Genomic DNA, 20,732 nt, shown 5'->3' on the forward strand with positions numbered 1-20,732 from the left:
TTGATATGTATCAAACCAATCCTTATGCGGACACATGTGATATGAACATCCAGAATCTAAAATCCAAGAATCAGAAAGTTGATTCTTACCTGATGATATAGAGAGTACATCTCCATCATCTCCATCTGAACTATCAACCACGCTAGCTTCCTCAGATGCTTTATCTACACATTTCTTCTTTAAGTCCGCCTTCCTCTTCAAGCACTCTCTTTTCATATGACCTTCCTTCTTGTAATAGTAACAAGAGACCTTTGTCTTTGCCCTTTTGATTTCGATCGACTCTTCCCAGATCCCTTCTGATTTGATCTCCCTCTTTCCTGCTCCTTGTCACCTCCGAAAAAATCTTCTCCTTGAGATTTCGTACTACTGGCTTCTTCCTTGTATCATTGGACATGAGGGCAGCTGCGACTTCATCCATCTCAATGGTTTCCTTCCCGTACAAGAGAGTCGTTACTAGATGATCATATGATTCTGGGAGCGACGACAGCAATAGTAACGCCTTGTCTTCATCCTCGATCTTAACCTCCAGGTTTGCAAGTTTACTTATGATCTGATTGAACATGTTAAGATGCTCTAATAGATCCGTACCTTCCTCCATCTGTAGAGAGTACAATTGCTTTTTCACGAACAACTTGTTCGTTAAGGACTTCGTCATGTAGATGCTTTCAAGTTTCGCCCATAACTGCGATGCAGAATCGATACCCACAACATATTGTAGGGCATCATCAGAAAGATTTAATCTAATAGCACTTACCGCTTTTTCCTCCATCTCTTCCCAATCTTCGTCAGTAATTTTTTCAGGTTTCTTCGACTTCCCCAACAACGTTTTCGCCAAACCTTGCTGTATCAGAAGATCCTTCATCCTTTGATGCCATAGGGTAAAATTGTTCTTCCCATTAAACCTCTCGATGTCATACTTGACATTCGATCCCTTCCCTGCCATCGTGATAGTAAACCCTAGAAAACGGAAACCTAGAGCTCTGATACCAATTTGTAGAAACGCAACCCTAAAACGATGCAGAAGATAATGAAAAAAACAAAACAAACAATGCACACAGATTTTACGAGGTTCGGCAAGGTTGCCTACGTCCCCGGTGAGATGAGATCCTGCTTCACTATCAATGGAGAATAGGGTTACAACGCTCTTCCTCACACCTCTCCGTATTGCTTGCATTATAGAGAAAGAAACCCTCGCTACAAATATATAGCGGAAAAAAACCCTAATCTGGATCAAATTACAATTTCCAACCTAATCCGGATTAAACTACAATTGCCCTCAAATAAAAAATTCGAGCGGGGGGGCTGCGCCCCCCTACACCCCCTGCTGTGCAGGGGGGCCTCCTGCCCCCCTTGCAACCCCACGGCCGGTTAGCGGGCTAGCGGGACCGCCGTCCTGGCTGTCTAGGTGCTGCACCAGTACTTCCTGGATTAAACTGCGACAGAATACAAGACATCATACACCAACAAATAGAAGATTGCAAACTTACTTTTTTTTTTCTGCTTTAGTATAACACTTTCATTTCAACGATACTAGATCTTATCATTTCACATAAAATTGCATCAAATGATTTTTAAATTTTTAAAAACCATATTTACCTTGCATTGAATAACTTTCTAAAAAAAAAAAAAAAAGAAGTCCCATTGGATGGGACATTTCCTGGTTGAAATTTATAACTTTACAATAAAGGGAAGTCAAACAACCTTCTTCAACGGTGCTATGTTGATTTGAACTATTTACCACTTAAACTTTGTTGATGCATTTGCAAGACAATGAATTATTAAACTATATAATTTGTTCATCAATGTACATAGCAAAAGGTTGCATCTTCTATTGAGGCTCTATCGCAGTGATCGTTACTTCATTTATGGATGTAAATGAATCTTGGCCAATGATAGTTCTCTTAATGATAAAAGCAGGTTGGTTAGGCATAGGCATCTTTGTTTCATTCTCCAACATGGAAGTAACACTCGACATTGTTGGCCTATCTGACGCACTTTCTTGCACAGACAACAACCCAACTTGGATGCACTTCGAAACTTCATGAGCAGGGTAGGAGTCACCCATTGATGAATCAACTATCTCCAATACTCGACCGTCTTTCCACAAGTCCCATACCTAGAATTGTTCCATAGAATCATCCAAACATAAGAATTAATGGGAACTCAAAATATTGTTTGCAGCAATAATGTAGATAAACAAATGTACTTACATGTTCTATTAAATTCGTTGAAGGATCTTCATGAGAATATCGTACATTGTTCTTCTTACCACTAATGATCTCCAATAATAATACCCCAAAACTAAATACGTCTGACTTTATTGAGAAAAGCCCTTGCATGACGTATTGGCATAAACGAAAAACAGAAACTAATTAGGCCCATGGAAGTAACAAAATATTTTTTAGTGAGTGGATGTTACCCCTGAATTTTAATAATGACTTATGGGATGGATAAGATATGATCCAAATTCACAAAATTCAAACTAAATTTTCTTGAGTTTGTATTCATGGATTTAAATTGCACCAAGGATCCAAATAAATTAGATATAAGAATTTTTGAACATGATATAGGCAAGGAAAAAAAGCCTAAGTTTTGATCAAGCATGAAACAACGAAGTTAGCAGACACATTAGAAACAATACCATAATTGTAGAACAACTCTACCTCTAAGACTCCATTTCCATCTTAGTTGAGTAACCTCTCAAAATAAATAAATAAATTAAAATCTAGTCAGGACTCAGGAGACGGATTAGATAAATTTTAGTGTTCGGATATTTTAATTGAATGCTTGATTTTTCCTATCTCACAAATATTTGAGGGGGGGGGGGGCGTTGCTTAGTACCATATTTGAATTTCACACCTGGGATCCGTACATAAATGGATTATAGGAGCTTTCGATGAGTTGGTAGATTTATTAGCACAGGCACAAACATAGCCAAGAAATTTCAAATGGAGTTCATAGACTCTTGGTATATCATTAACAGATACATTTATTGAAAGCTAAACAAAAGGTTCCCAATGGTATATGGTGCGTGGAAGTCCTTGCATTACCACCCATCAAAATATTGACCTGAAACCCTTTTGATGATCTTATGAGCATCCACCTTGACCTTAATCTTTATATCTTCCAATTCTTAAACACATTCCTTCATTTTTGATAATTACTTTAGCTTAGTGTCTAGTCCGATGCTAAGCAAATTGGGGATGATATAAACAGGGGAGGGCCTTTTTTTTTATTTTTTTTTATTTTTTTTTTCTGCTTAAGGTGAGCAAAGAATGAATTAATTATGAAGAAAGAGAAAGGCCGAAGTCATACAAGGAGAAATTAAAAAAGAAACAATACAGAGACCACACTTAACACTCTACTCCACCTTCGGCATTGCCATCAGCAGAGAAGGGAGCCAAGATACAAACAAAAATTAGGTAAATCGAAAAATAATTAAAGGTAAAACAGGGGAGGCGTTAACAAAGTCTTTTGGAGAATTAAAGGTACTCTTGTAAATAAATAATTGGGTTGATCTTGGGTCTCTTACAAATACATGGTTGAAATTATAATTGTATAGAAATTAGGTTTTCTATTTATTATCTTCTTGGGAAAAATATTAGTACAAGAGATCATAATAGGAGGTGGAGGGATGTAGGCATTTGTGTCGAATCATAATAAATTTTTCTTTCCAATAGTTTGTTTTTAGATTGTGATTTCTCATTCTCTTAACGTTAATGGTATTCAATTGCTAACTCTTAGCAAAAAAAAAAAAAAATTGTTTGTCTGATTTCTTTCTCGTGTTTGTGCACTCATCCTATCCCATCACACCACAGCCCGGCTCAACCTTTTAATGGGAAAACATTGGCTCCAAGAGAGGTGTAGGATCCAAATTTGGTTGAAACTCATCTAAGCGGGATTGACTTCGGACAGGTGAAAGTAATGCACTATTCTTGAACTAGGCTTGCTTCTTTTACTAGAAAAAAAAAAAAAAAAAGAAAGAAAGAAAGCTTACTATGTCCCAACCACTTTGTTCGTATTTGCTTGACTCTGGTTTATTCCGAACATCCTTGCCATACCAAAATCTGAAATTTTAGGGTTCATCTCTTCATCTAGCAGTATATTGCTAGCTTTCAAATCCCTATGAATGATTCTCAACCTGGAGTCTTGGTGAAGATAGAGAACACCTCGAGCAATTCCAACTATGATATCAAATCGTTTTCTCCAATCAAGCAATGCACTCTTAGTTTTATCTGTCCAAAGTTTTGTATAAAATAATTAAAATTTGATAATAGAACATACAAGTAGCAAATGCTAATCTACAAGATGTGGATATATACATAACAAAAAAAAAAAAAACAGTATGTAAGAAAATAAAATCACCTTTTATTTGTTGGGTCTTGATTGGTTAATAATCACAATTTGTTAGACCAAGTTTGGCACCATCGGTTCAGAGATCTTTGTACAATAAGGGTATTTTGGATAACCAAATTGTTAGTTTCGTAATGATGTTTTATCTTGCATGCAAATATGTTTTGCTTTTTCTATGCCATGGATGGTGACAACGTATTATCACTATCTATGGTTAAATTGAGATTATTTCTTTAAACAAGACAAATTCAAGATGGTATTGAGCAAAGCATACCGAAAATGAAAGAGTCCAAGCTTTTGTTGGGCATGTACTCATAGATTAACATCTTTTCTTCTTCCTGGAGGCTACAAGCAAGGAGCCTAACCAAATTTCTATGTTGAAGTTTGGCAATCAGTAGAACTTCAGTTTTAAACTCTTCCATTCCTTGCCCTGAATTCTTGGATAGTCTTTTTACAGCAATCTCCTTCCCGTTGAACAACCGACCCTGAAACAAATTGAACTTAGAATTAGTGTAAACCAAAAGTTAATTGATGATGTGTGGGAAGAAAATCTACCTTATAGACAGCACCAAAACCACCTTCTCCAAGCTTGTTCTCGGGAGAGAAGTTGTCCGTGGCAGCTGCAACAACATCTAGGTCTATGAATGGCAATTCTGGATTCATCCCATTGTCTTCAAACCCATTCATTCCTGAGAAATTTGTATTACTTCTTGAACTAGTTGTGAAATCAATTAAGAACCGGCTACGCTGCTTCTCAGTGGCACCTGATCGAGCATAGTTTACATCATTAGAAGTTGCTTGGTATTGTGTTTTGAGTGAATTAAATTCCATAATCAATCAATAGGAAAATGAGTTCAACCCACTAACTAGCCACTGGTGAAGCTAATAAAACATAAGAAAATATCCTTTTTCCTTACCTTTTCTTTTCTTTGTGAAACCATACACAAATGCAACAAAGAGAAGCACACCCACAACAATAGACACGGTAAGAATCGCCACTCTCCGCTTGTTGTGAAGAAATCCTTTATCTTTTCTTGTTTGTGCTGCTACACATACATAAAACCATATATCATGTACTCATACTCATCCACACGACAAAATCCTTATATAATGTAAAAGCTTAGAAATAGAAGATTTTTTTGGTAAAGTAGAAATAGAAGATGGAAGTAACTAGGGCTGCAACAGGGTCGGATTGGGCCAGGCTTTTCAAAATCCCAACACAACTCTGAATCTCTTTAATTGAGCCCATAATTCATTGATGATGAACTATCTAGACATCTATGCTCATGCACATTATACTTCAACCCCACAAAGGCAGGAAGATGCAGCCATTTTATATCGAGAGCAGATCAAGTCCTTGTATGAGAACCATTTTTGTATGGGATTGATCTGCACAGATGGAATCCACCCAACTACCAACTCTGTGATGAATTCTATTTATATGAATCAACCCATACGAAAATCATTCTTGAATGAGAACCTGATCCATATTCTTTTATATTCTTCAATTGATTTCTTGCCTGACATGGGAATATAAGGAGGAAGAAGAAGACACAGTTGGCTGAACTCAGCCCGACTCGTGGCCTAATCCTACGTACCCTGATTCAGAGACAAAAATTCCTAACTTTACCCACCCCCATGGCCAGGATATTTCAGCCCAGGCCCCCTTCCGGCTTAGGACGGTCCTTGCACCCCTAAAAGTAACAATTATTTTTTTTTTCCAAAAAAAAATAGGAATTGATGTATATATACAGACCCAACTCCACTGCATCCACACGTAAGTATAAATCTTGGCCGTTGTAAGTCAAATACCGAATGTCCGTCAAGTTGTTAAACCAAGAAACGCAGCCACTACCTCCGCCGGTTATATCAGCAGGGGCGTAGGCGGTGCAAGAGCAGTTCTTCAAGCAATTTTGCTCGCATTCCATGAGATTCAGATTCTTGTCGACAAGGGACATGGACGAGTCGGGAAGCTTCACGCCTACCAACTTCAGGAACCCATCTCCTCCGCTGCCACAACCAAGGTTTCTTTTCCTCACGCACCCCTCTGACCATTCCGTCGAGTTCCATTCTCTTGGAGACTTGGGTTGGAAACCTGGCAGGCACGAACACTCCACCGTGTCCTTCTGTATTTGACATATCCCGTAGGCCCCGCAGTGTCCGTAGTAGTCGCACTTATCGCTGGGCAACGTAATGAATGTATTCCATCGACTCTCTGTCCACATCATCGGCTGGATGGCCCCGGAGTCATCTATCACGGTTGGTGCGAAGATGGAGGAATCGTAGCTGTCGTAGATGATGTAGAGCTCGTCGTTGGTGTCGACGAAATAGTACCTCAAGAGTGAGCCCTCCTCGTTCATCGCTGGAATACCACTTAGCCTTTGACCGTTCCATGGACCGGATCGATAGAGTGGAGCCGATCCCTTATACAAGAAGGTCTGGGGTGACCCCCTTGGGTCCATCCAGAACGAGTAAATCCCGTGGCTAGGGTCGTCTTTGGACTTCCAGGATGTCAGGGATCGGTTCAGACCAGTTTTCCGGTCCAACCCTAATTTCAGGCCAGGAAGCCATATATGTGTCGGGTGGTCGAAGCTTTGCCACAGGATCCTATTCCTCTCGCCGCCGCTGTATAGAACCAGGTTTCCGGTGTTGAGGAGCTGCAGAACAGTGGTATTGGAACTTATGGAAACATTGGTAGACCAGAGAGGATGTTTCTGATCGCTACGAGAAGTGAGGACGAGATTCCCATCAAGGGCGAGGGAGAGGACTCCTGAGGAATCGTTGAGTGGGTTATCTCTGTTGGCGACCCAAACCGCGGTGGTTTCAGGAACTTTGTTGTACCAAATCCCAACGTACCTGTAACTAGAATTGCCTGGGCTGAAGAAGCCCAACGCAAAACTGCTTCCAGCAGAGACAACGATTTGGCCGTCATCGGTGATTGATTCAGTTGGGTTTAGAGTGTCGGTAGGAGAACTAATGGGGGCAGTGGCGGTGGTGGTGGTGGTGGTGGTGGCGTAGCAGAAGTGGAAGAGGAGGAAGCAAAAGCATGTTGGAGGGAGCATGACATCTGATCGATGCTTTCTTATCATTCACAACTACTAAATCACACTAGCAGTACTCTACATAAATGACATACGACTGCCACCGTCATTGGGTGGCCTTTCATTTTCCAAAATACAAGAGTAGTTCATATAAAGAGTGCTTTTTCTAAAAGTTGATGCTCCACGTAAATGACATATGTACGCCACCGTCAACGGTTGGGTGGGACTTATTTTTTTAAACCAAGAAAAAATTGACGTGGTTGACCATGCATTAAGGCAAATGGAGTTATTGCACGTTACTCCTTTTTTTTTTTTTTGGTAAATATTACACGTTACCCTGCTTTATCTCATGCTCGATCCTGTCTTGATTTCCTGACTGCGAAATTTCAAAAGCAAAGACCAGATTACAATAGCGAGTAAAGCTTAAAGTCAAGTTTTTTGTTTTTTAGATGAATAAAAATATATTAAAAAATGAAAAATCAAAATACAAAGTCAAGTCATAGGCTATCTGATGAGGGCATTTCTCTCTAACCACGGCACGGGCAAGGAGTGTCCTGACCAATGTTACATTGATACTTTATCTGGCCGTGCTACTACCTCGGCCATCAATCAGCCCGAGTTGCCACCTCGGCACTCTATTGGCCCGTGCTGTTACCTTGGCCCTCCATCTGGCCGTGCTGCCACCTCGGTACTCCATCAGTCCGTGCTGTTATCTTGACCCTCCATCTGGCCGTGCTGCCATCTCGGCATCTCATCTGACCGTGCTGCCACTTCGGCCCAATGTCGACAACAAGGTTTTCAGAGACGTGCTCTTGTCCACTCCTACATTCAAAGAACGTAATTCCTATTCACAAGGACAGAACTCTACCCACTACACATCACCAGAGACATCTACTCCTCACACGGTTGGCATTTCCGAGATAAGAGGGGAATATTTCCCTAGTATACCCTACGATCTGGAATATTCCCAGCATTAGAGAGCCATTACCCTCAAGGACTCTATGTCTAACATGACTCTCCACAAAGGTCTCCCATCCTCTCTCCATGAGCAGCCTATAAATATCAAGGTAAGCCTCCCTCAATGGGGGATCGATCACTTCTTTTACTGAAAAAGCTCTCTTGAGCATTTGCTGTGAAAAGATCTGACTTAGGCATCGGAGAGTCCCCTGTCGGGTCAACCTAGCTTTCCCCTGTCCTCTCTTTTGTGCAAGTCAGCTGGAGCACCAAGAGCTGCAACGAAGATCATTCAATCAATTTTTACCGTATCACTATCCAAAAACCAACACCGAAGATTTAAGGGGAGTGGACAAAACTATGGTCGGGGCAAATTACATGCTAAGAAAAGAACCGAACAGTAAAAAAGGGGGGAGAAACAAAAGAAAAGATGCTTTATCAAAATTATGGGGATGAGAAACAAGTGGAAGATCCCAAGCCAAAATAAAGTGCCCATTTCTAAAAGAATCTGGGCACATGGCACACCTATAAAGGATTTTATTCCTCACTTCCAAAGTGATGACATTCCATATTTGATCAATAGTAAAGGTGTCAATTGGTCGGGCTAGGCTAGTCTCGGTCGGGCCTAACCAGGCCTAGCAGTGTGAAACCTTTACACTGTGGATGCCCGCTTACTCAAAACGGGCCTAGGTTTGGGGGGCATGGTAAAGTTTGTAATTAGGCCTGTCAGTGTCGGGCTTTAATCGGGCTACCTAAGACGGGCCGTTGACCTACTTAAATCTAAACAGGCTCTAAACGGGCTCCCCCTAAAATCTTTTTTAAGCTAATTAAATGTCTAGAAATCTTCCATTTGAACATAGTAAAGGTCACACAGTCATCCAAAAACTCTCCACAGTTAATCATATATGAGATCATGGTTGTTTCTTAAATAAAAAAAAAGATTATGACAAGTACCGAAGTGATTGTTCTCCACAAGAATTGTCTGCCCATCATTCACTCCCTATCAAAACTTCTTACAATACCCTATTTTATTTTATTGCAAAGTTGGATGTAATACCGTGTTCAACATCATCTATCATAGATTTTTTTATTACAAAGTCTTTACTATTATTTTGCATTAGTAGTGGTAAAATAGGTATTTAGGCAGTTTTAAAAGGGTAGGGTCGGTCAGGCTAAATGGCTCGGTTCAAGAGGGCTTCTTAAATGAGTCGGGCTGGTTGGGTGCCCGACAAGCTAAGCCCGACACGTTTATTAAATAGGCCAGTTCAGGTCGGGCTCAGTCGGGCCTACCGGTGCGGGCTTAGAATTGACATCCCTGATTAATAGAACGGAAAGAGGAAGTCTATCTCCTTTTTATTTATTTTTATTTTTAAGTAATATGTGAATATTAGAAGAAGAGGAACAAAGTGTCCAAGAAATTGGCGACAACCTTAACCTTCTAAGGATAGACCTTAAGAAAGGAGTCCCTCAAACAAGTATGGCATTCTCGAATGTGGATCAGGTTCTCGTATGAGAACCATTCTCGTACGGGCTAATCTATACAGATGAAATCCACCAGATTTGGTTGTTGGGTGAATTTCATCTGTGTGAATTAACCTTGTAAGAAAATGATTCTCGTACGAGAACTTGATCTGTTCTTGGCATTTCCTACTAAAACCTAAGGACATGAGTTTTAGAAGGTGAACCACTACATCCTAAAGTACATAATCTTAAAGCTAGGAGTTTACCTAGTCTCCTTGTATATTTATGAATAATATCGTGGATCGAGGTCGATTTTGATTCCAAATGGTGGCCAAGTCGGATTTGGCAAGGAAAAAGGGAATTGACTGGAATCGATTCTAATCCGAATCAGAGTCAAGAAGGAGCCTGAATCATGACAGATGAGTAGACTGCAAAGTTTACATCTCATTTTTTATTGCCTTCAACTAAGCAGCAATTTTGAAGAGGTGCAATATCACCATGTGTATCGATAGGCCAACTCAGTAGCCGATGCATTTGCATCTTTTGGTTCTTCTCATAAGTTCTTTGTTGTCTAGAATCACCCTCCCCCTCCCCCTCCCCCTCCTCCTTTTGCTGAACTTTCTCTGTACTATGATAGTTGTAATATTCCCCTCGCTCGTGAGGTTGTTATTCAATAAATTTAATTCGTTGCAAAAAATAAAATAAATTAAAATAAAATAAAATAAATAGAAGAAGAAGAAGATTGCAAAGTTATTTTTTTAATAAATTAGATTGGATCCATCTCTAACCAGAAAAGTTACAAGCAGATCTTTTAACCGGACTTCATATGTCCTTCAACTTAACTAGTTTCACTTTTAAGATGTGGATAAATGATTTAATTTCACACAACAGTATAAGAGGATTTAAATAAATAAAATTCCTTATTCAAAGGGTAGAAAAGGAATTATGGCCCCATTGCCCTGTGAGGACACTTTGTGGGTGCCAGATGTTAAGATTTGCTTCGTTGATCTTCCATCAAGTTTCTTCTTTGGTTCGATATTTTTAGATTATTGAAGAGCCATCATTGACCTTGTTCCCGGTCAATTTTTTTTTTGTTAAAAGATGATATTATTAAAATAAAAGGGGAAAATACACCAACATAAAAGAAATGGAACACAGCCGAGACCCCTAGAGAAACTTACTCTCTCCACCTTCGGCATGGCCATCAGCAGAGAAAGCAAGAAACACCCTAGCAGAATCTAAATCTATGCCTGTCCATTGCATCATTTTCAATCTCCATCATAATATGACTGGGGAATGTCACAGAGGTCTCTGTGATTCCTGATTTTGAAGCCTTCCTTGCCAAATAATCTGCAACCACATTTGCCTCGCGAAAACAATGAGAAATTTTCCACGAAATAGAATTCAAATATGGGAGAATCGCTCTCCATCGTTGAAGCACTAACCATAGAACTTGGTTCTTCTGCACAGCAGACACTACACCAGCCGAATCTGACTCAACCCACACTTCAGTCGCCCCATATCTCTTTGCCATGATTAGTCCTTCCAAAACCGCTTCAAACTCAGCCTCAAAGATTTTTTTAATGCCTAAATAAATACTGAAAGAGTTGCAAATCTGACCCTCTTTGTTACGAGCAATGCCACCCGCACCTGCCCTTCCTGGATTTCCCAGAGAACTCCCATCTACATTGATTTTAAACCAATTTGAATGGGGTTTACACCAATGAACTTCTAGAGGCGGAACATACTTAGGGGCCTCTACATGTAACCCCAATTTCCTGCAGCATAAGAGATCGCTGATACTCTTCACTTCACCCTTCGAACTACCCAAGCAAAGACCAATCTCATGGCAAATTAATTTAAAAATATGCACATCAGATCGAGCCTTGTCCTCATGGCTTCGTCTATTTCTCTCCCACCAAATATTAGTGGCAATGATTGAGAAGCTCAGCAGCCATGGGTTTTTTAAGTTTAAGATTCTTGCCTTGGATTTCCACCATGTTATCAATCCTTCTATAGATTGATGCATCGTCCAATAAATCCCAAAACAAACACAGAACCTTTCCCATATGCCAGTTGAGTATGGACAGTGAATAAATACATGGTCAATGCCGTCTTCATCTTGGTTGCAAAGGAAGCATCTCGATGCCATCATGATACCTTTCGCTTTGATCAGCTCGTCTGTTGGGAGTTTCCTATGAACAAGCCGCCATCCTAAGGTAGAATACCGTGGAGGAAGACCTTTCCTCCAAATCAAAGAGAACCAAGGGACTTTTGGTGATTTTTCTCTAATTTCATCCCATGCAGAAGCCGTAGAAAAATTCCCCATAGGAGATAATTCCCAGGCGCAGAAGTCCTCCCTCTGATCAGGGCAAATAGCTATCTTCTTGATAGAGGTAAAAATATTATTTAGAAGTACAGACTGTACTATAGGGAAATTCCATTGACCATCCTGGATAAAATCACACACTTTGGCATTAGTATTAGGGGGGGAAAGGCCCATAGTCTTTATCTCCTCCATCAGAGATTTAGGTCCCCACCATTTATCCTTCCAGAAGTTTGTCAAATTACCATTGCCAATAACCCACCTCTCGTGGTCTGACACAAAATCCCATGACTTCCGAATCCCTAGGGCAATTGATGAAGGTCTGCTTCCCTTGGAAAATTTACCATCCTTTTTAACAAATCTTGCACGAAGAAATGAACTAGCATTCGATTTCCCATGTTTAATTCTCCAAACCATTTTACACAACATAGCTTTATTTGAATCTCTTAGCTTTCTGATCCCTAGACCCCCTTCTTCTTTGGGCTTGCACAGAGTATTCCACTTCACTGTAATTGCTCTCATACTTTCCACCTCCCCTGTCCATATAAAGTTTCGCATCCACCTCTCCATAGTAGCTAAAAGAGATGAGGGCCACCAGTATACAGCAAAATTGTGAGTAGGGATACTAGAAATCACAGATCTGACTAATTCTGTTCTTCCCGCCATTGAAAGAAGCTTACCCTTCCACCCTGCAAGGCGCTTCTTCACACTGTCCATAACAGTCATGAGGGCAGTTTTTTTTAACCGACCCTTAAAGATTTCAACCCCTAAATATTTTGTAGGGAAACAACAACTTCGAATTCCCAAAATATTAGAGATATTTTGCCTCCTTGCTGAATTAATCTTGCCGAGGAAGAGCTTACTTTTATCTAGATTGATGCATTGACCTGAAAATTCTTGATATTTTATCAAAAAATTTTTTAGATTGTGGACATACCTCTGGGAAGCATTGGTGAATATAAAGATATCATCCGCAAACAAAATGTGCCCTGGAGTTTCAGCGCCACTTGGGCCCTGAATTGGCTTTATTTGGTTCGACTGGATTAACCCCTTCAATCCCCGAGATAGAACTTCTTCTGCAATGATAAACAGCATCGGCGAAATCGGATCACCTTGTCTCAGGCCTCGTTCCACATTAAAAAAGCCTTGCGGACCTCCATTAACTAGAATTGAAATCTTAGAAGATATTAGAATTTGGTTGAGCCAGCCTGTCCATCGCTCAGAAAAACCAAATCTATGCATAACCTGAAAGATAAAATTCCAGTCAATTGTATCATAGGCTTTCCTGATATCAATTTTTATTCCAATACCCCCTCCTCTGGTGGATGAGAACATCAAGTTTGCAAGCTCTGAAGCAACAGTAATATTATCATGGATAATCTTTCCTTTTTGAAAAGCTCCTTGCTCATCAGATATTAATCTGGGAAGCAGAGGCTCCAACCTCAATGCCATCACCTTTGTAATAATTTTGCAGAAGAAATTGCCCATGCATAGGGGCCGGAAGTTACCTAGATTATCAGCCCCATCTACCTTTGGAATCAACACAAGGAAATTATTATTCACACCCTGCGGCATGTAGCTCGAGCTGAAAAAGAATCTGACTGCATTGCTCACTTCTTTTTCCACAATGTGCCAGCATCTTCTGAAAAAAGCCCCAGGGAAGCCGTCAGGACCAGGCGAGCTATCCGGATCAAGCTCCCACACAGCCTTTTTAATCTCAGCATCACCAGGGAGGCCATCCAAGTGGTACTGATCAGCTTGGTTCAAGATCAAGGGAATATTATCCAGTAATTCCTCATGCTGAACCGTCGGGGTAATTTTGTGAAAATTCTCATAGAAATCCACTATGTAGTTCCCTATTTGGATGGGATCATCAACCATAGAGCCGTCCTGCTTCTTAAGTGATCTAATCGTATTCTTATTCCTCCTCATTTTTGTCGAAAGGTGGAAGAATTTGGAATTCCTATCACCAAATTTCAGCCATCTAATCCTTGCTTTTTCAGCCCACATTTTTTCATGATTCTCCATGACCTTGATCAGTGTAGTCTTAGCCTCAGCCTCCAAGGCAAATAACTGATCATCCATACCTTGTATATCAATCTGCTCCTGAATCCGAGCTAAATCCCTCTTTGCCTCTTCCAGCGCCCTATCCAGATGGGGAAAAACAGACCTTGCCCAGTCTCTGATCACACCCTTGAGTTTTTTAAGCTTATTGACAAGGACATATATAGGCGCTCCCGAAATCCATTCCGACCAAGAATCCGCCACCACTCTATCAAAATCGTCATGATCCATCCAGAATCGGTGAAATCTAAATGGGCAATTATGAGGCCTCTGACTATAATCAGACATAAGAAGCAATGGGGCATGATCAGAACCAATACGTTGAAGAACATATTGAGAACAATTCTGAAAACTGTCAAGCCATTCTTCGTTACAGAAACTTCTGTCCAGAACCGAACAAACATTTCCACTGCGTCGATTGTTTGTCCAAGTGAATTTTCTGCCAATCGAGGGAGCCTGAGACATGGAGCAAGCATCTACCATGGCTCCAAACTCCGCTGCAGAGCCTAGACTAAAGTTCCCTGGGCCTCGCTTTTCATGAGAGTGAAGAGTGGCGTTGAAATCACCCATCAACGCCCACGGGGTAGGAACCAAAGGGGAATCAGCCGCCAAAAGCGTCCATAAAATTCTTCTCTCTGCTCTGAAGCAGCTGGCATGCACAAATGTCACCTGAATTCGATGAGCCCCCCAAGACATAGAGGCAGTTATATGTTGCTCTGAATTAGAGACAACCACAGGCATTCTCAGATTGCGCTTCCAAAGAATCCACAGGTTAGAGACTCTATCTGCTCTATGATTAAAGATAAATTCCCGGTCAATTGTGATTTTAGTAACTCTGTCCAAGAGAAGTAGTGAGGATTTAATTAAACTTACCTGCAGTTCATTATTTAAACCTAGAAGCGGTTGCTTTCAAATGACCAATGAGAATAGTCAGAACGGGACTCCAATCGGGAGTAGTGAAGGAAGGAAGGGGGGGAGGGGAGAGCCGAAGGGGAGCAGGAGTCACAGAGAGAGAGAGAGAGAGAGAGAGAGAGAGAGAGAGAGAGAGAGAGAGAGAGAGAGAGAGGGAAGACGAGAAGGAGGGGGAGAGGAGAAGTTATATTAATACCCATACAAAAGAAACTTGAAACTTGTAACTTTTCTTTCTGCTTTACCCTCTAGGTGAAATGATAATTTAATCCCAATTTAGCATGAGCAATGGTTATTTGAAATTGGACATAAAAGAGTGGTTACCACTTATGTTGTAATCGTCTTGACTACAAACAACTTTTCCCAATTAGATTTACTGGTCAAGGAGTCCTGAATCCTCCCCGCTGCCCCCCCCCCCTCCCTTTTTTTTTGGCTAAAAATCACAAGTATTTTATATCATAATTGGAAAAAGAGTGAAAGAACAATATACATCAAAGTTATCCAAAATAAATTACGTCCCATAAATGAATCCAAACAAAGGAGGAAAGTGAATATTCACTTACGTGAATGTAAGTGAACGATCATGGTTGGTGGAGATGGCATCTTTTAAATGAGGAGAGAGAAAATATATGTCATATCCATGGACCAGGATCGTTCACATACATTCACGTACGTGAATATTCCCTGCTCTCCAAACAAAACAAGATTTCCACTCCACCTTTCGGCATTGCCATTAGGTGAAGCGAAACCCAACCCAAATAATATCTAAGCAAGAAAGAGGATCAACAAAATCTGTATCGAGATCTCTCTTCCAGAATCCCATCTGAAATCCTCTACAATAAATGATGGAGAAAACATCTAGGAATCTAAAGCTTGAGATTGAACAACCTTCTTTGCTAAGGAGTCTACAATAGAATTTATCTCATGATAGCAATGGGTGATTCTTTCTATTCCTACTTAATAAATTTGATTTATCGATTAAAAAAAAAAAAAACCAAGAAGATTTGGATCAAAATATTCTTTTTTTTTTTTTTTTGTCCTTTCAGTAAAAAAAAACTATTTCGATGAGGGTAAATCCTCTCATTTCTCATAAAACTGCATTACATGATTTCCAACTTTATGAAAAACCTATTTTTACTACTACATGAAATAACTTCGTAAATAAGATAAGGGGTAGCTAAACAACCTTCTTTAAGGCTGCGAAGTTGATTTGGATTATTTGCAACTTGCAACTTAAACTTCGTAAATACATTTGCAATACAATGGATTACCCTCTCTAAGTCACCAATGACCAATGCAAAAGGCTTGCACCATCTATCGAGGACCTACCACAGTGATTGTCACTTCATTTATGGACGTAGGTGGCTCTTGGTCCTTGATAGTTCCTTTCATAATAAGAGCAGGTTGGTTAGGCATCAACATCTTTGTTTTATTGTCCAACATGAAAATAACACTTGACATTGTTGGCCTATCTGACGCACTTTCTTGCACACACAATAACCCAACTTGGATGCACCTTGAAACTTCATGAGCAGGGTAGGAGTCACTCATTGATGAATCAACTATATCCAATACTCGACCTTCTTTCCATAAGTCCCATACCTAGAAATTTCCCATAGAACATCCAAACATAAGAATTAATGGAAACTGAAAATATTATTTGTAGCAATAATGTAGACAAACAAATGTACTTACATGTTCTATTAAATTCGTTGAAGGATCTTCATGAGAATATTGTACATTGTTCTTCTTGCCACTAATGATCTCCAATAATAATACCCCAAAGCTAAATACGTCTGACTTTATTGAGAAAAGCCCTTGCATAGCGTACTTTGGTGACATGTAACCACTATATTGGCATGATAACAAAAAGTACTATAAGTTAATTAGTGCCATGGAAATAACGTAATATTTTTTAATGAGTGGATTTTACCTTCAAAGTGTAATAATGACCTATAAAATGGATTAGATTGATCAGGTTTTTTGAGGTTGATGGCAACCATAGAGGGTAAAGATAAGGTAAATCAGATGATAGTTAAGGGTTCAAGCTTATTCATATAACCCTTATCAGCCATAATGACTTCATCTTATGGCGATATTGGAGGTTGAATTGTTCTAAGGTGCCTATTTATTGTCCCTTTGGGAAAAACCTTAGTAAAGAGATCAAACAGTGAGGTGGAGAGATATAGGCATTCATGTTGAATTGTAATAAATTTCTCATGTTTGTATGTAATTGTTTGCTTGATTTCTTTCCTTTGTTAGTGCACTCATCCTATCCTATCACACCACAGGTCCACTACCCCACTAGAGCTTTTAATGAGTTCCTCTCATTGGCCCCAAGAGAGGTGTAAGATCCAACTTTTGTTGAAACTCATCTAAGCAGGATTGAGTATAGACAAGAGAAACCAAGTGAACGATTCTTGAACTGAGCTTACTTTTTTCTTAGGAAAAACAATAAGGAAAGAAAAGCTTACTATGTCCCAACCACTTTGGTGGTATTTGCTTGAATTTGGTTACCTCCGAACATTCTGGCCATACCAAAATCTGAAATTTTGGGGTTCATCTCTTCATCTAGCAACACATTGCTAGCTTTCAAATCTCTATGAATTATTCTCAACCTAGAGTCTTGGTGAAGGTAGAGGACACCTCGAGCAATTCCAACTATGATTTCAAATCGCTTTCTCCAATCAAGCAATGCACTCTTACTTTTATCTGTCCAAGGTTGCATGAAATAATTAAAAATTGAAAATATATTGTACTGGTTGCAAATTATAGTCTACAATATGTAGATGCATACTCTGGTATAACCAAAATAATAATAATAATAATAATAATAATAATAATAATAATAAAAAGAAACAAAAAAAAGAAAAAACCTTTGATTTTTTGGGCCGTCATTGGTTAATCATAATTGGTTACACTAAGCTTGGCACGATTGATTTTGTCCTTGCAAGGCTTTTTGTTTATACCTTTGTACAATAGGGGTATTTTGGACAGTTAAATGTCAGTTTTGTCTTTTATGCATAAAAAAATTCTGTATTCTCTATGCCATGTAAGATGGTGATAGTTCAATGTCACCATGCTTGTTACACATAAATTATTGCTTAATATATATAAACAAATTTAAGATGGTATAGAGCATACCAAAAATGAAAGAATCCAAGCTTTTGTTGGGCATGTACTCCTAGATTAACATCTTTTCTTCTTCATGAACGCAACAAGCTAGAAGCCTAACTAAATTTCTATGTTGAAGTTTGGCAATCAATAGAACTTCAGTTTTAAACTCCTCCATTCCTTGCCATGAATTCCTGGATAATCTTTTAACAGCTATCTCCTTCCCGTTGATCAACCGACCCTGGAATAGAATCAGTAACCTATTCTATTGTTACATATTTAACTTAGAGTTATTGTATACCAAATATTAATTGATGATTCATGAGAAGAAAATCCACCTTATAGACAGCACCAAAACCACCTTCTCCAAGCTTGTTATTAGGAGAGAAGTTGTTTGTGGAAGCTGCAACGATATCTACTTCAATTAATGGTAATTCGGAATTCGTCCCAGAGAAATTTGTATTACTTCTTGAACCAGTTGTAAAATCAAACGAAAACCGGCTATGCTGCTTCTCAATGTCCCCTGATTAAGCATAGTTAACATTATAAGAAGTTGCTTGATATTATGGTTTGAGTGAATTAACTTCCATAATCAATCATTAGAAAAATATTTTCTTAGGAAAACAAGAGAAGTCCCTTTTTTGTATACCTTTCCTGTTCTTCATCAGACGGTATACAGCGGCAGTAAAGAGAAGAAGTACACCCACAACAAGAAACACGGCAAGAATCGCCACTTTCCGCTTGTTGTGAAGAAATCCTTTATCTTTTCTTGCTTGTGCAGCTACACATACATAAAACCATCGTCATGAACTCATACTCATCCCCTGAACAAAATCCTTAAGTAGGTAAAAGCTTAGATGTGGAGTTATGTATATATATTATACAGACCTAGCTCCACTGCATCGACACGTAGGTATAAATCTTGGCCGTTGTATGAGAAATACCGAATATCAATCAAGCTCCCAAACCAAGCAACACAACCACTACCTCCGCCGGTAATATTTGCAGGGGCGTAGGCGGTGCAAGGGCAGTTCTTCGAGCATTCTTGCTTGCATTCCTTGAGACTCAGATTATTGTCGACTAGGGACATGGACGTGTCGGGAAGCTTCACGTCTACCAACTTCAAGAACCCGTCTCCCTTGCCACACCCAAGGCTTCTCTTTCTCACGCACCCATCCGACCATCTCCCTAAGTTCCAGTTTACTGGAGATTTGGGTTGGAAACCCGGCAGACACGCGCACTCCACCGTGTTCTCCTGTATCCGACAGCACCCATAGGCCCCGCAGTGTCCGTAGCGATCACACTTATCGGTAGGCGCCGAATAGAATATACTCCATCGACGATCTCTCTCTACCCACATCATGTGGTAGACGGCCCCAGAGTCATCCATCACGATTGGTGCAAAGATGGAGGAGGAGTAAACGGAGTAGGTCATGTAGAGCTCGTCGGTGGTGTTGACGAAGTTGTAACTGAAGAGGTAGTCCTGGGTCATCGTTGGGACACCGCTCAGCCTTTGACCGTTCCAGTAACCGGATCGAAAATCTGGGGTAACCCCCTTGGATCGAACCCGTACGAGTAAATCCCGCGGCTAGGGTCATCTTTAGATTTCCAGGATTTCAGAACCCGGTTCAGGCCGGTCCTTCGGTCCAACCCCAGTTTCATTCCAGAAAGGCATATGTGTGTTGGATGGTCGAAGCTTTGCCACAGGATCCTATTCCTGTCGCCGCCGCTGTATAGAACCAGGTTTCCAGTGTTCAGGAGCTGCAGAACAGTGGTGTTGGAACTTATGGAGACATTGGTGGACCAGAGAGGATGTGTCTGATCTCTACGGGAAGTGAGGACGAGATTCCCATCAAGGGCGAGGGAGAGGACTCCTGAGGAATCGTTGAGTGGGTTATCTCTGTTGGCAACCCAAACCGCGGTGGTTTCAGGAACTTTGTGGTACCAAATCCCAACGTACCTGTAACTAGAATTTCCAGGGCTGAAGAAGCCCAATGCAAAATTGCTCCCAGAGGAGACAAAGATTTGGCCATCGTCGGTGATTGATTCAGTTGGGTTTAAAGTGTCGGTAGGGGAAGGGATGGAAGTGGCGGTGGAGGCGGAGGAGTAGAAGCGGAAGAGGAGGAAGCATAACCATATTGGAGGGAACATAACATCTGATCGATGCTTTCTTCTCATTCATAACCACTGAGAATGAGTATAATAATGGTTTATAGAATGCTTTTGGGATCTTCAAGCGCTGGGGACGGCTGAGGCCTGAGGCTCTACATAAATGACAATCGCCCGCCAGGGCGCCACCGTCAACAGTTGAGTAGCCTTCGTTTTCCATATCAAGAAATTGAAGTGGTTGTTTACCAAAACAAATTAACGTAGTTGACCATGCATTAAGACAAATGGAGTCCTTTATTTATTACAGACTACTCTACCCTGCCACTGATAAGAGCTAATGGCCACATTCTTGAGTTTTACTAGAATTTATTGTTAGGACTTTTATGTCGACCTGATTAATA

At 40.2% G+C, this 20,732-nt stretch overlaps 3 protein-coding genes and 1 pseudogene across 3 annotated transcripts in view; all 4 read right to left on the reverse strand.

The window, feature by feature from the left end:
- The window catches only part of LOC122070065 (G-type lectin S-receptor-like serine/threonine-protein kinase RKS1), a 19,738-nt gene extending 12,281 nt beyond the window's left edge, over positions 1-7,457 (reverse strand). The window contains 7 exon segments of the mRNA XM_042634161.1: positions 1,859-2,116; positions 2,211-2,271; positions 3,998-4,235; positions 4,628-4,838; positions 4,909-5,117; positions 5,271-5,399; positions 6,110-7,457. Of these exon segments, the coding sequence (XP_042490095.1) occupies positions 1,859-2,116; positions 2,211-2,271; positions 3,998-4,235; positions 4,628-4,838; positions 4,909-5,117; positions 5,271-5,399; positions 6,110-7,442 (2,439 nt within the window). The 5' untranslated portion in view covers positions 7,443-7,457.
- On the reverse strand, positions 1,628-2,551 carry LOC122070051 (receptor-like serine/threonine-protein kinase SD1-7). The gene is made up of 2 exons (XM_042634145.1): positions 2,211-2,551; positions 1,628-2,116 (listed from the first exon to the last, which is right to left on the reverse strand). Exons 1-2 carry the CDS (start codon positions 2,337-2,339, stop codon positions 1,829-1,831), a joined length of 417 nt encoding a protein of 138 aa, XP_042490079.1. The 5' UTR covers positions 2,340-2,551; the 3' UTR covers positions 1,628-1,828.
- A 262-nt stretch (positions 7,458-7,719) lies between the features above and the next one.
- LOC122070067 lies at positions 7,720-14,940 on the reverse strand. The gene is made up of 4 exons (XM_042634162.1): positions 12,381-14,940; positions 11,060-11,492; positions 8,087-8,216; positions 7,720-7,770 (listed from the first exon to the last, which is right to left on the reverse strand). The coding sequence occupies exons 1-4, from the start codon at positions 14,938-14,940 to the stop codon at positions 7,720-7,722; spliced, it is 3,174 nt and encodes a 1,057-aa protein (XP_042490096.1).
- A 1,349-nt stretch (positions 14,941-16,289) lies between these two features.
- Positions 16,290-20,446, reverse strand: LOC122070059 (annotated as a pseudogene).
- Between the last annotated feature and the right edge of the window lie 286 nt (positions 20,447-20,732).

The sequence above is a fragment of the Macadamia integrifolia genome, unplaced genomic scaffold (genome assembly GCF_013358625.1).
Source record: "Macadamia integrifolia cultivar HAES 741 unplaced genomic scaffold, SCU_Mint_v3 scaffold814, whole genome shotgun sequence".
In the NCBI taxonomy this organism is placed as follows: domain Eukaryota; kingdom Viridiplantae; phylum Streptophyta; class Magnoliopsida; order Proteales; family Proteaceae; genus Macadamia; species Macadamia integrifolia.

Excerpts from the sequence above, each read along its gene's own strand:
- LOC122070051 (XM_042634145.1), bottom strand. The coding sequence starts at position 2,339 with ATGCAAGGGCTTTTCTCAATAAAGTCAGACGTATTTAGTTTTGGGGTA. Across the intron at positions 2,117-2,210 it reads CAACGAATTTAATAGAACAT|GTATGGGACTTGTGGAAAGA; the intron begins GTAAGTACATTT and ends GAACAATTCTAG.
- LOC122070067 (XM_042634162.1), bottom strand. The coding sequence starts at position 14,940 with ATGCCTGTGGTTGTCTCTAATTCAGAGCAACATATAACTGCCTCTATG. Across the intron at positions 11,493-12,380 it reads GAGGTGGGTTATTGGCAATG|ATGGGAGTTCTCTGGGAAAT; the intron begins GTAATTTGACAA and ends AAATCAATGTAG. Across the intron at positions 7,771-8,086 it reads TAACAGCACGGACTGATGGA|TCAGGAAATCAAGACAGGAT; the intron begins GTACCGAGGTGG and ends GAAATTTCGCAG.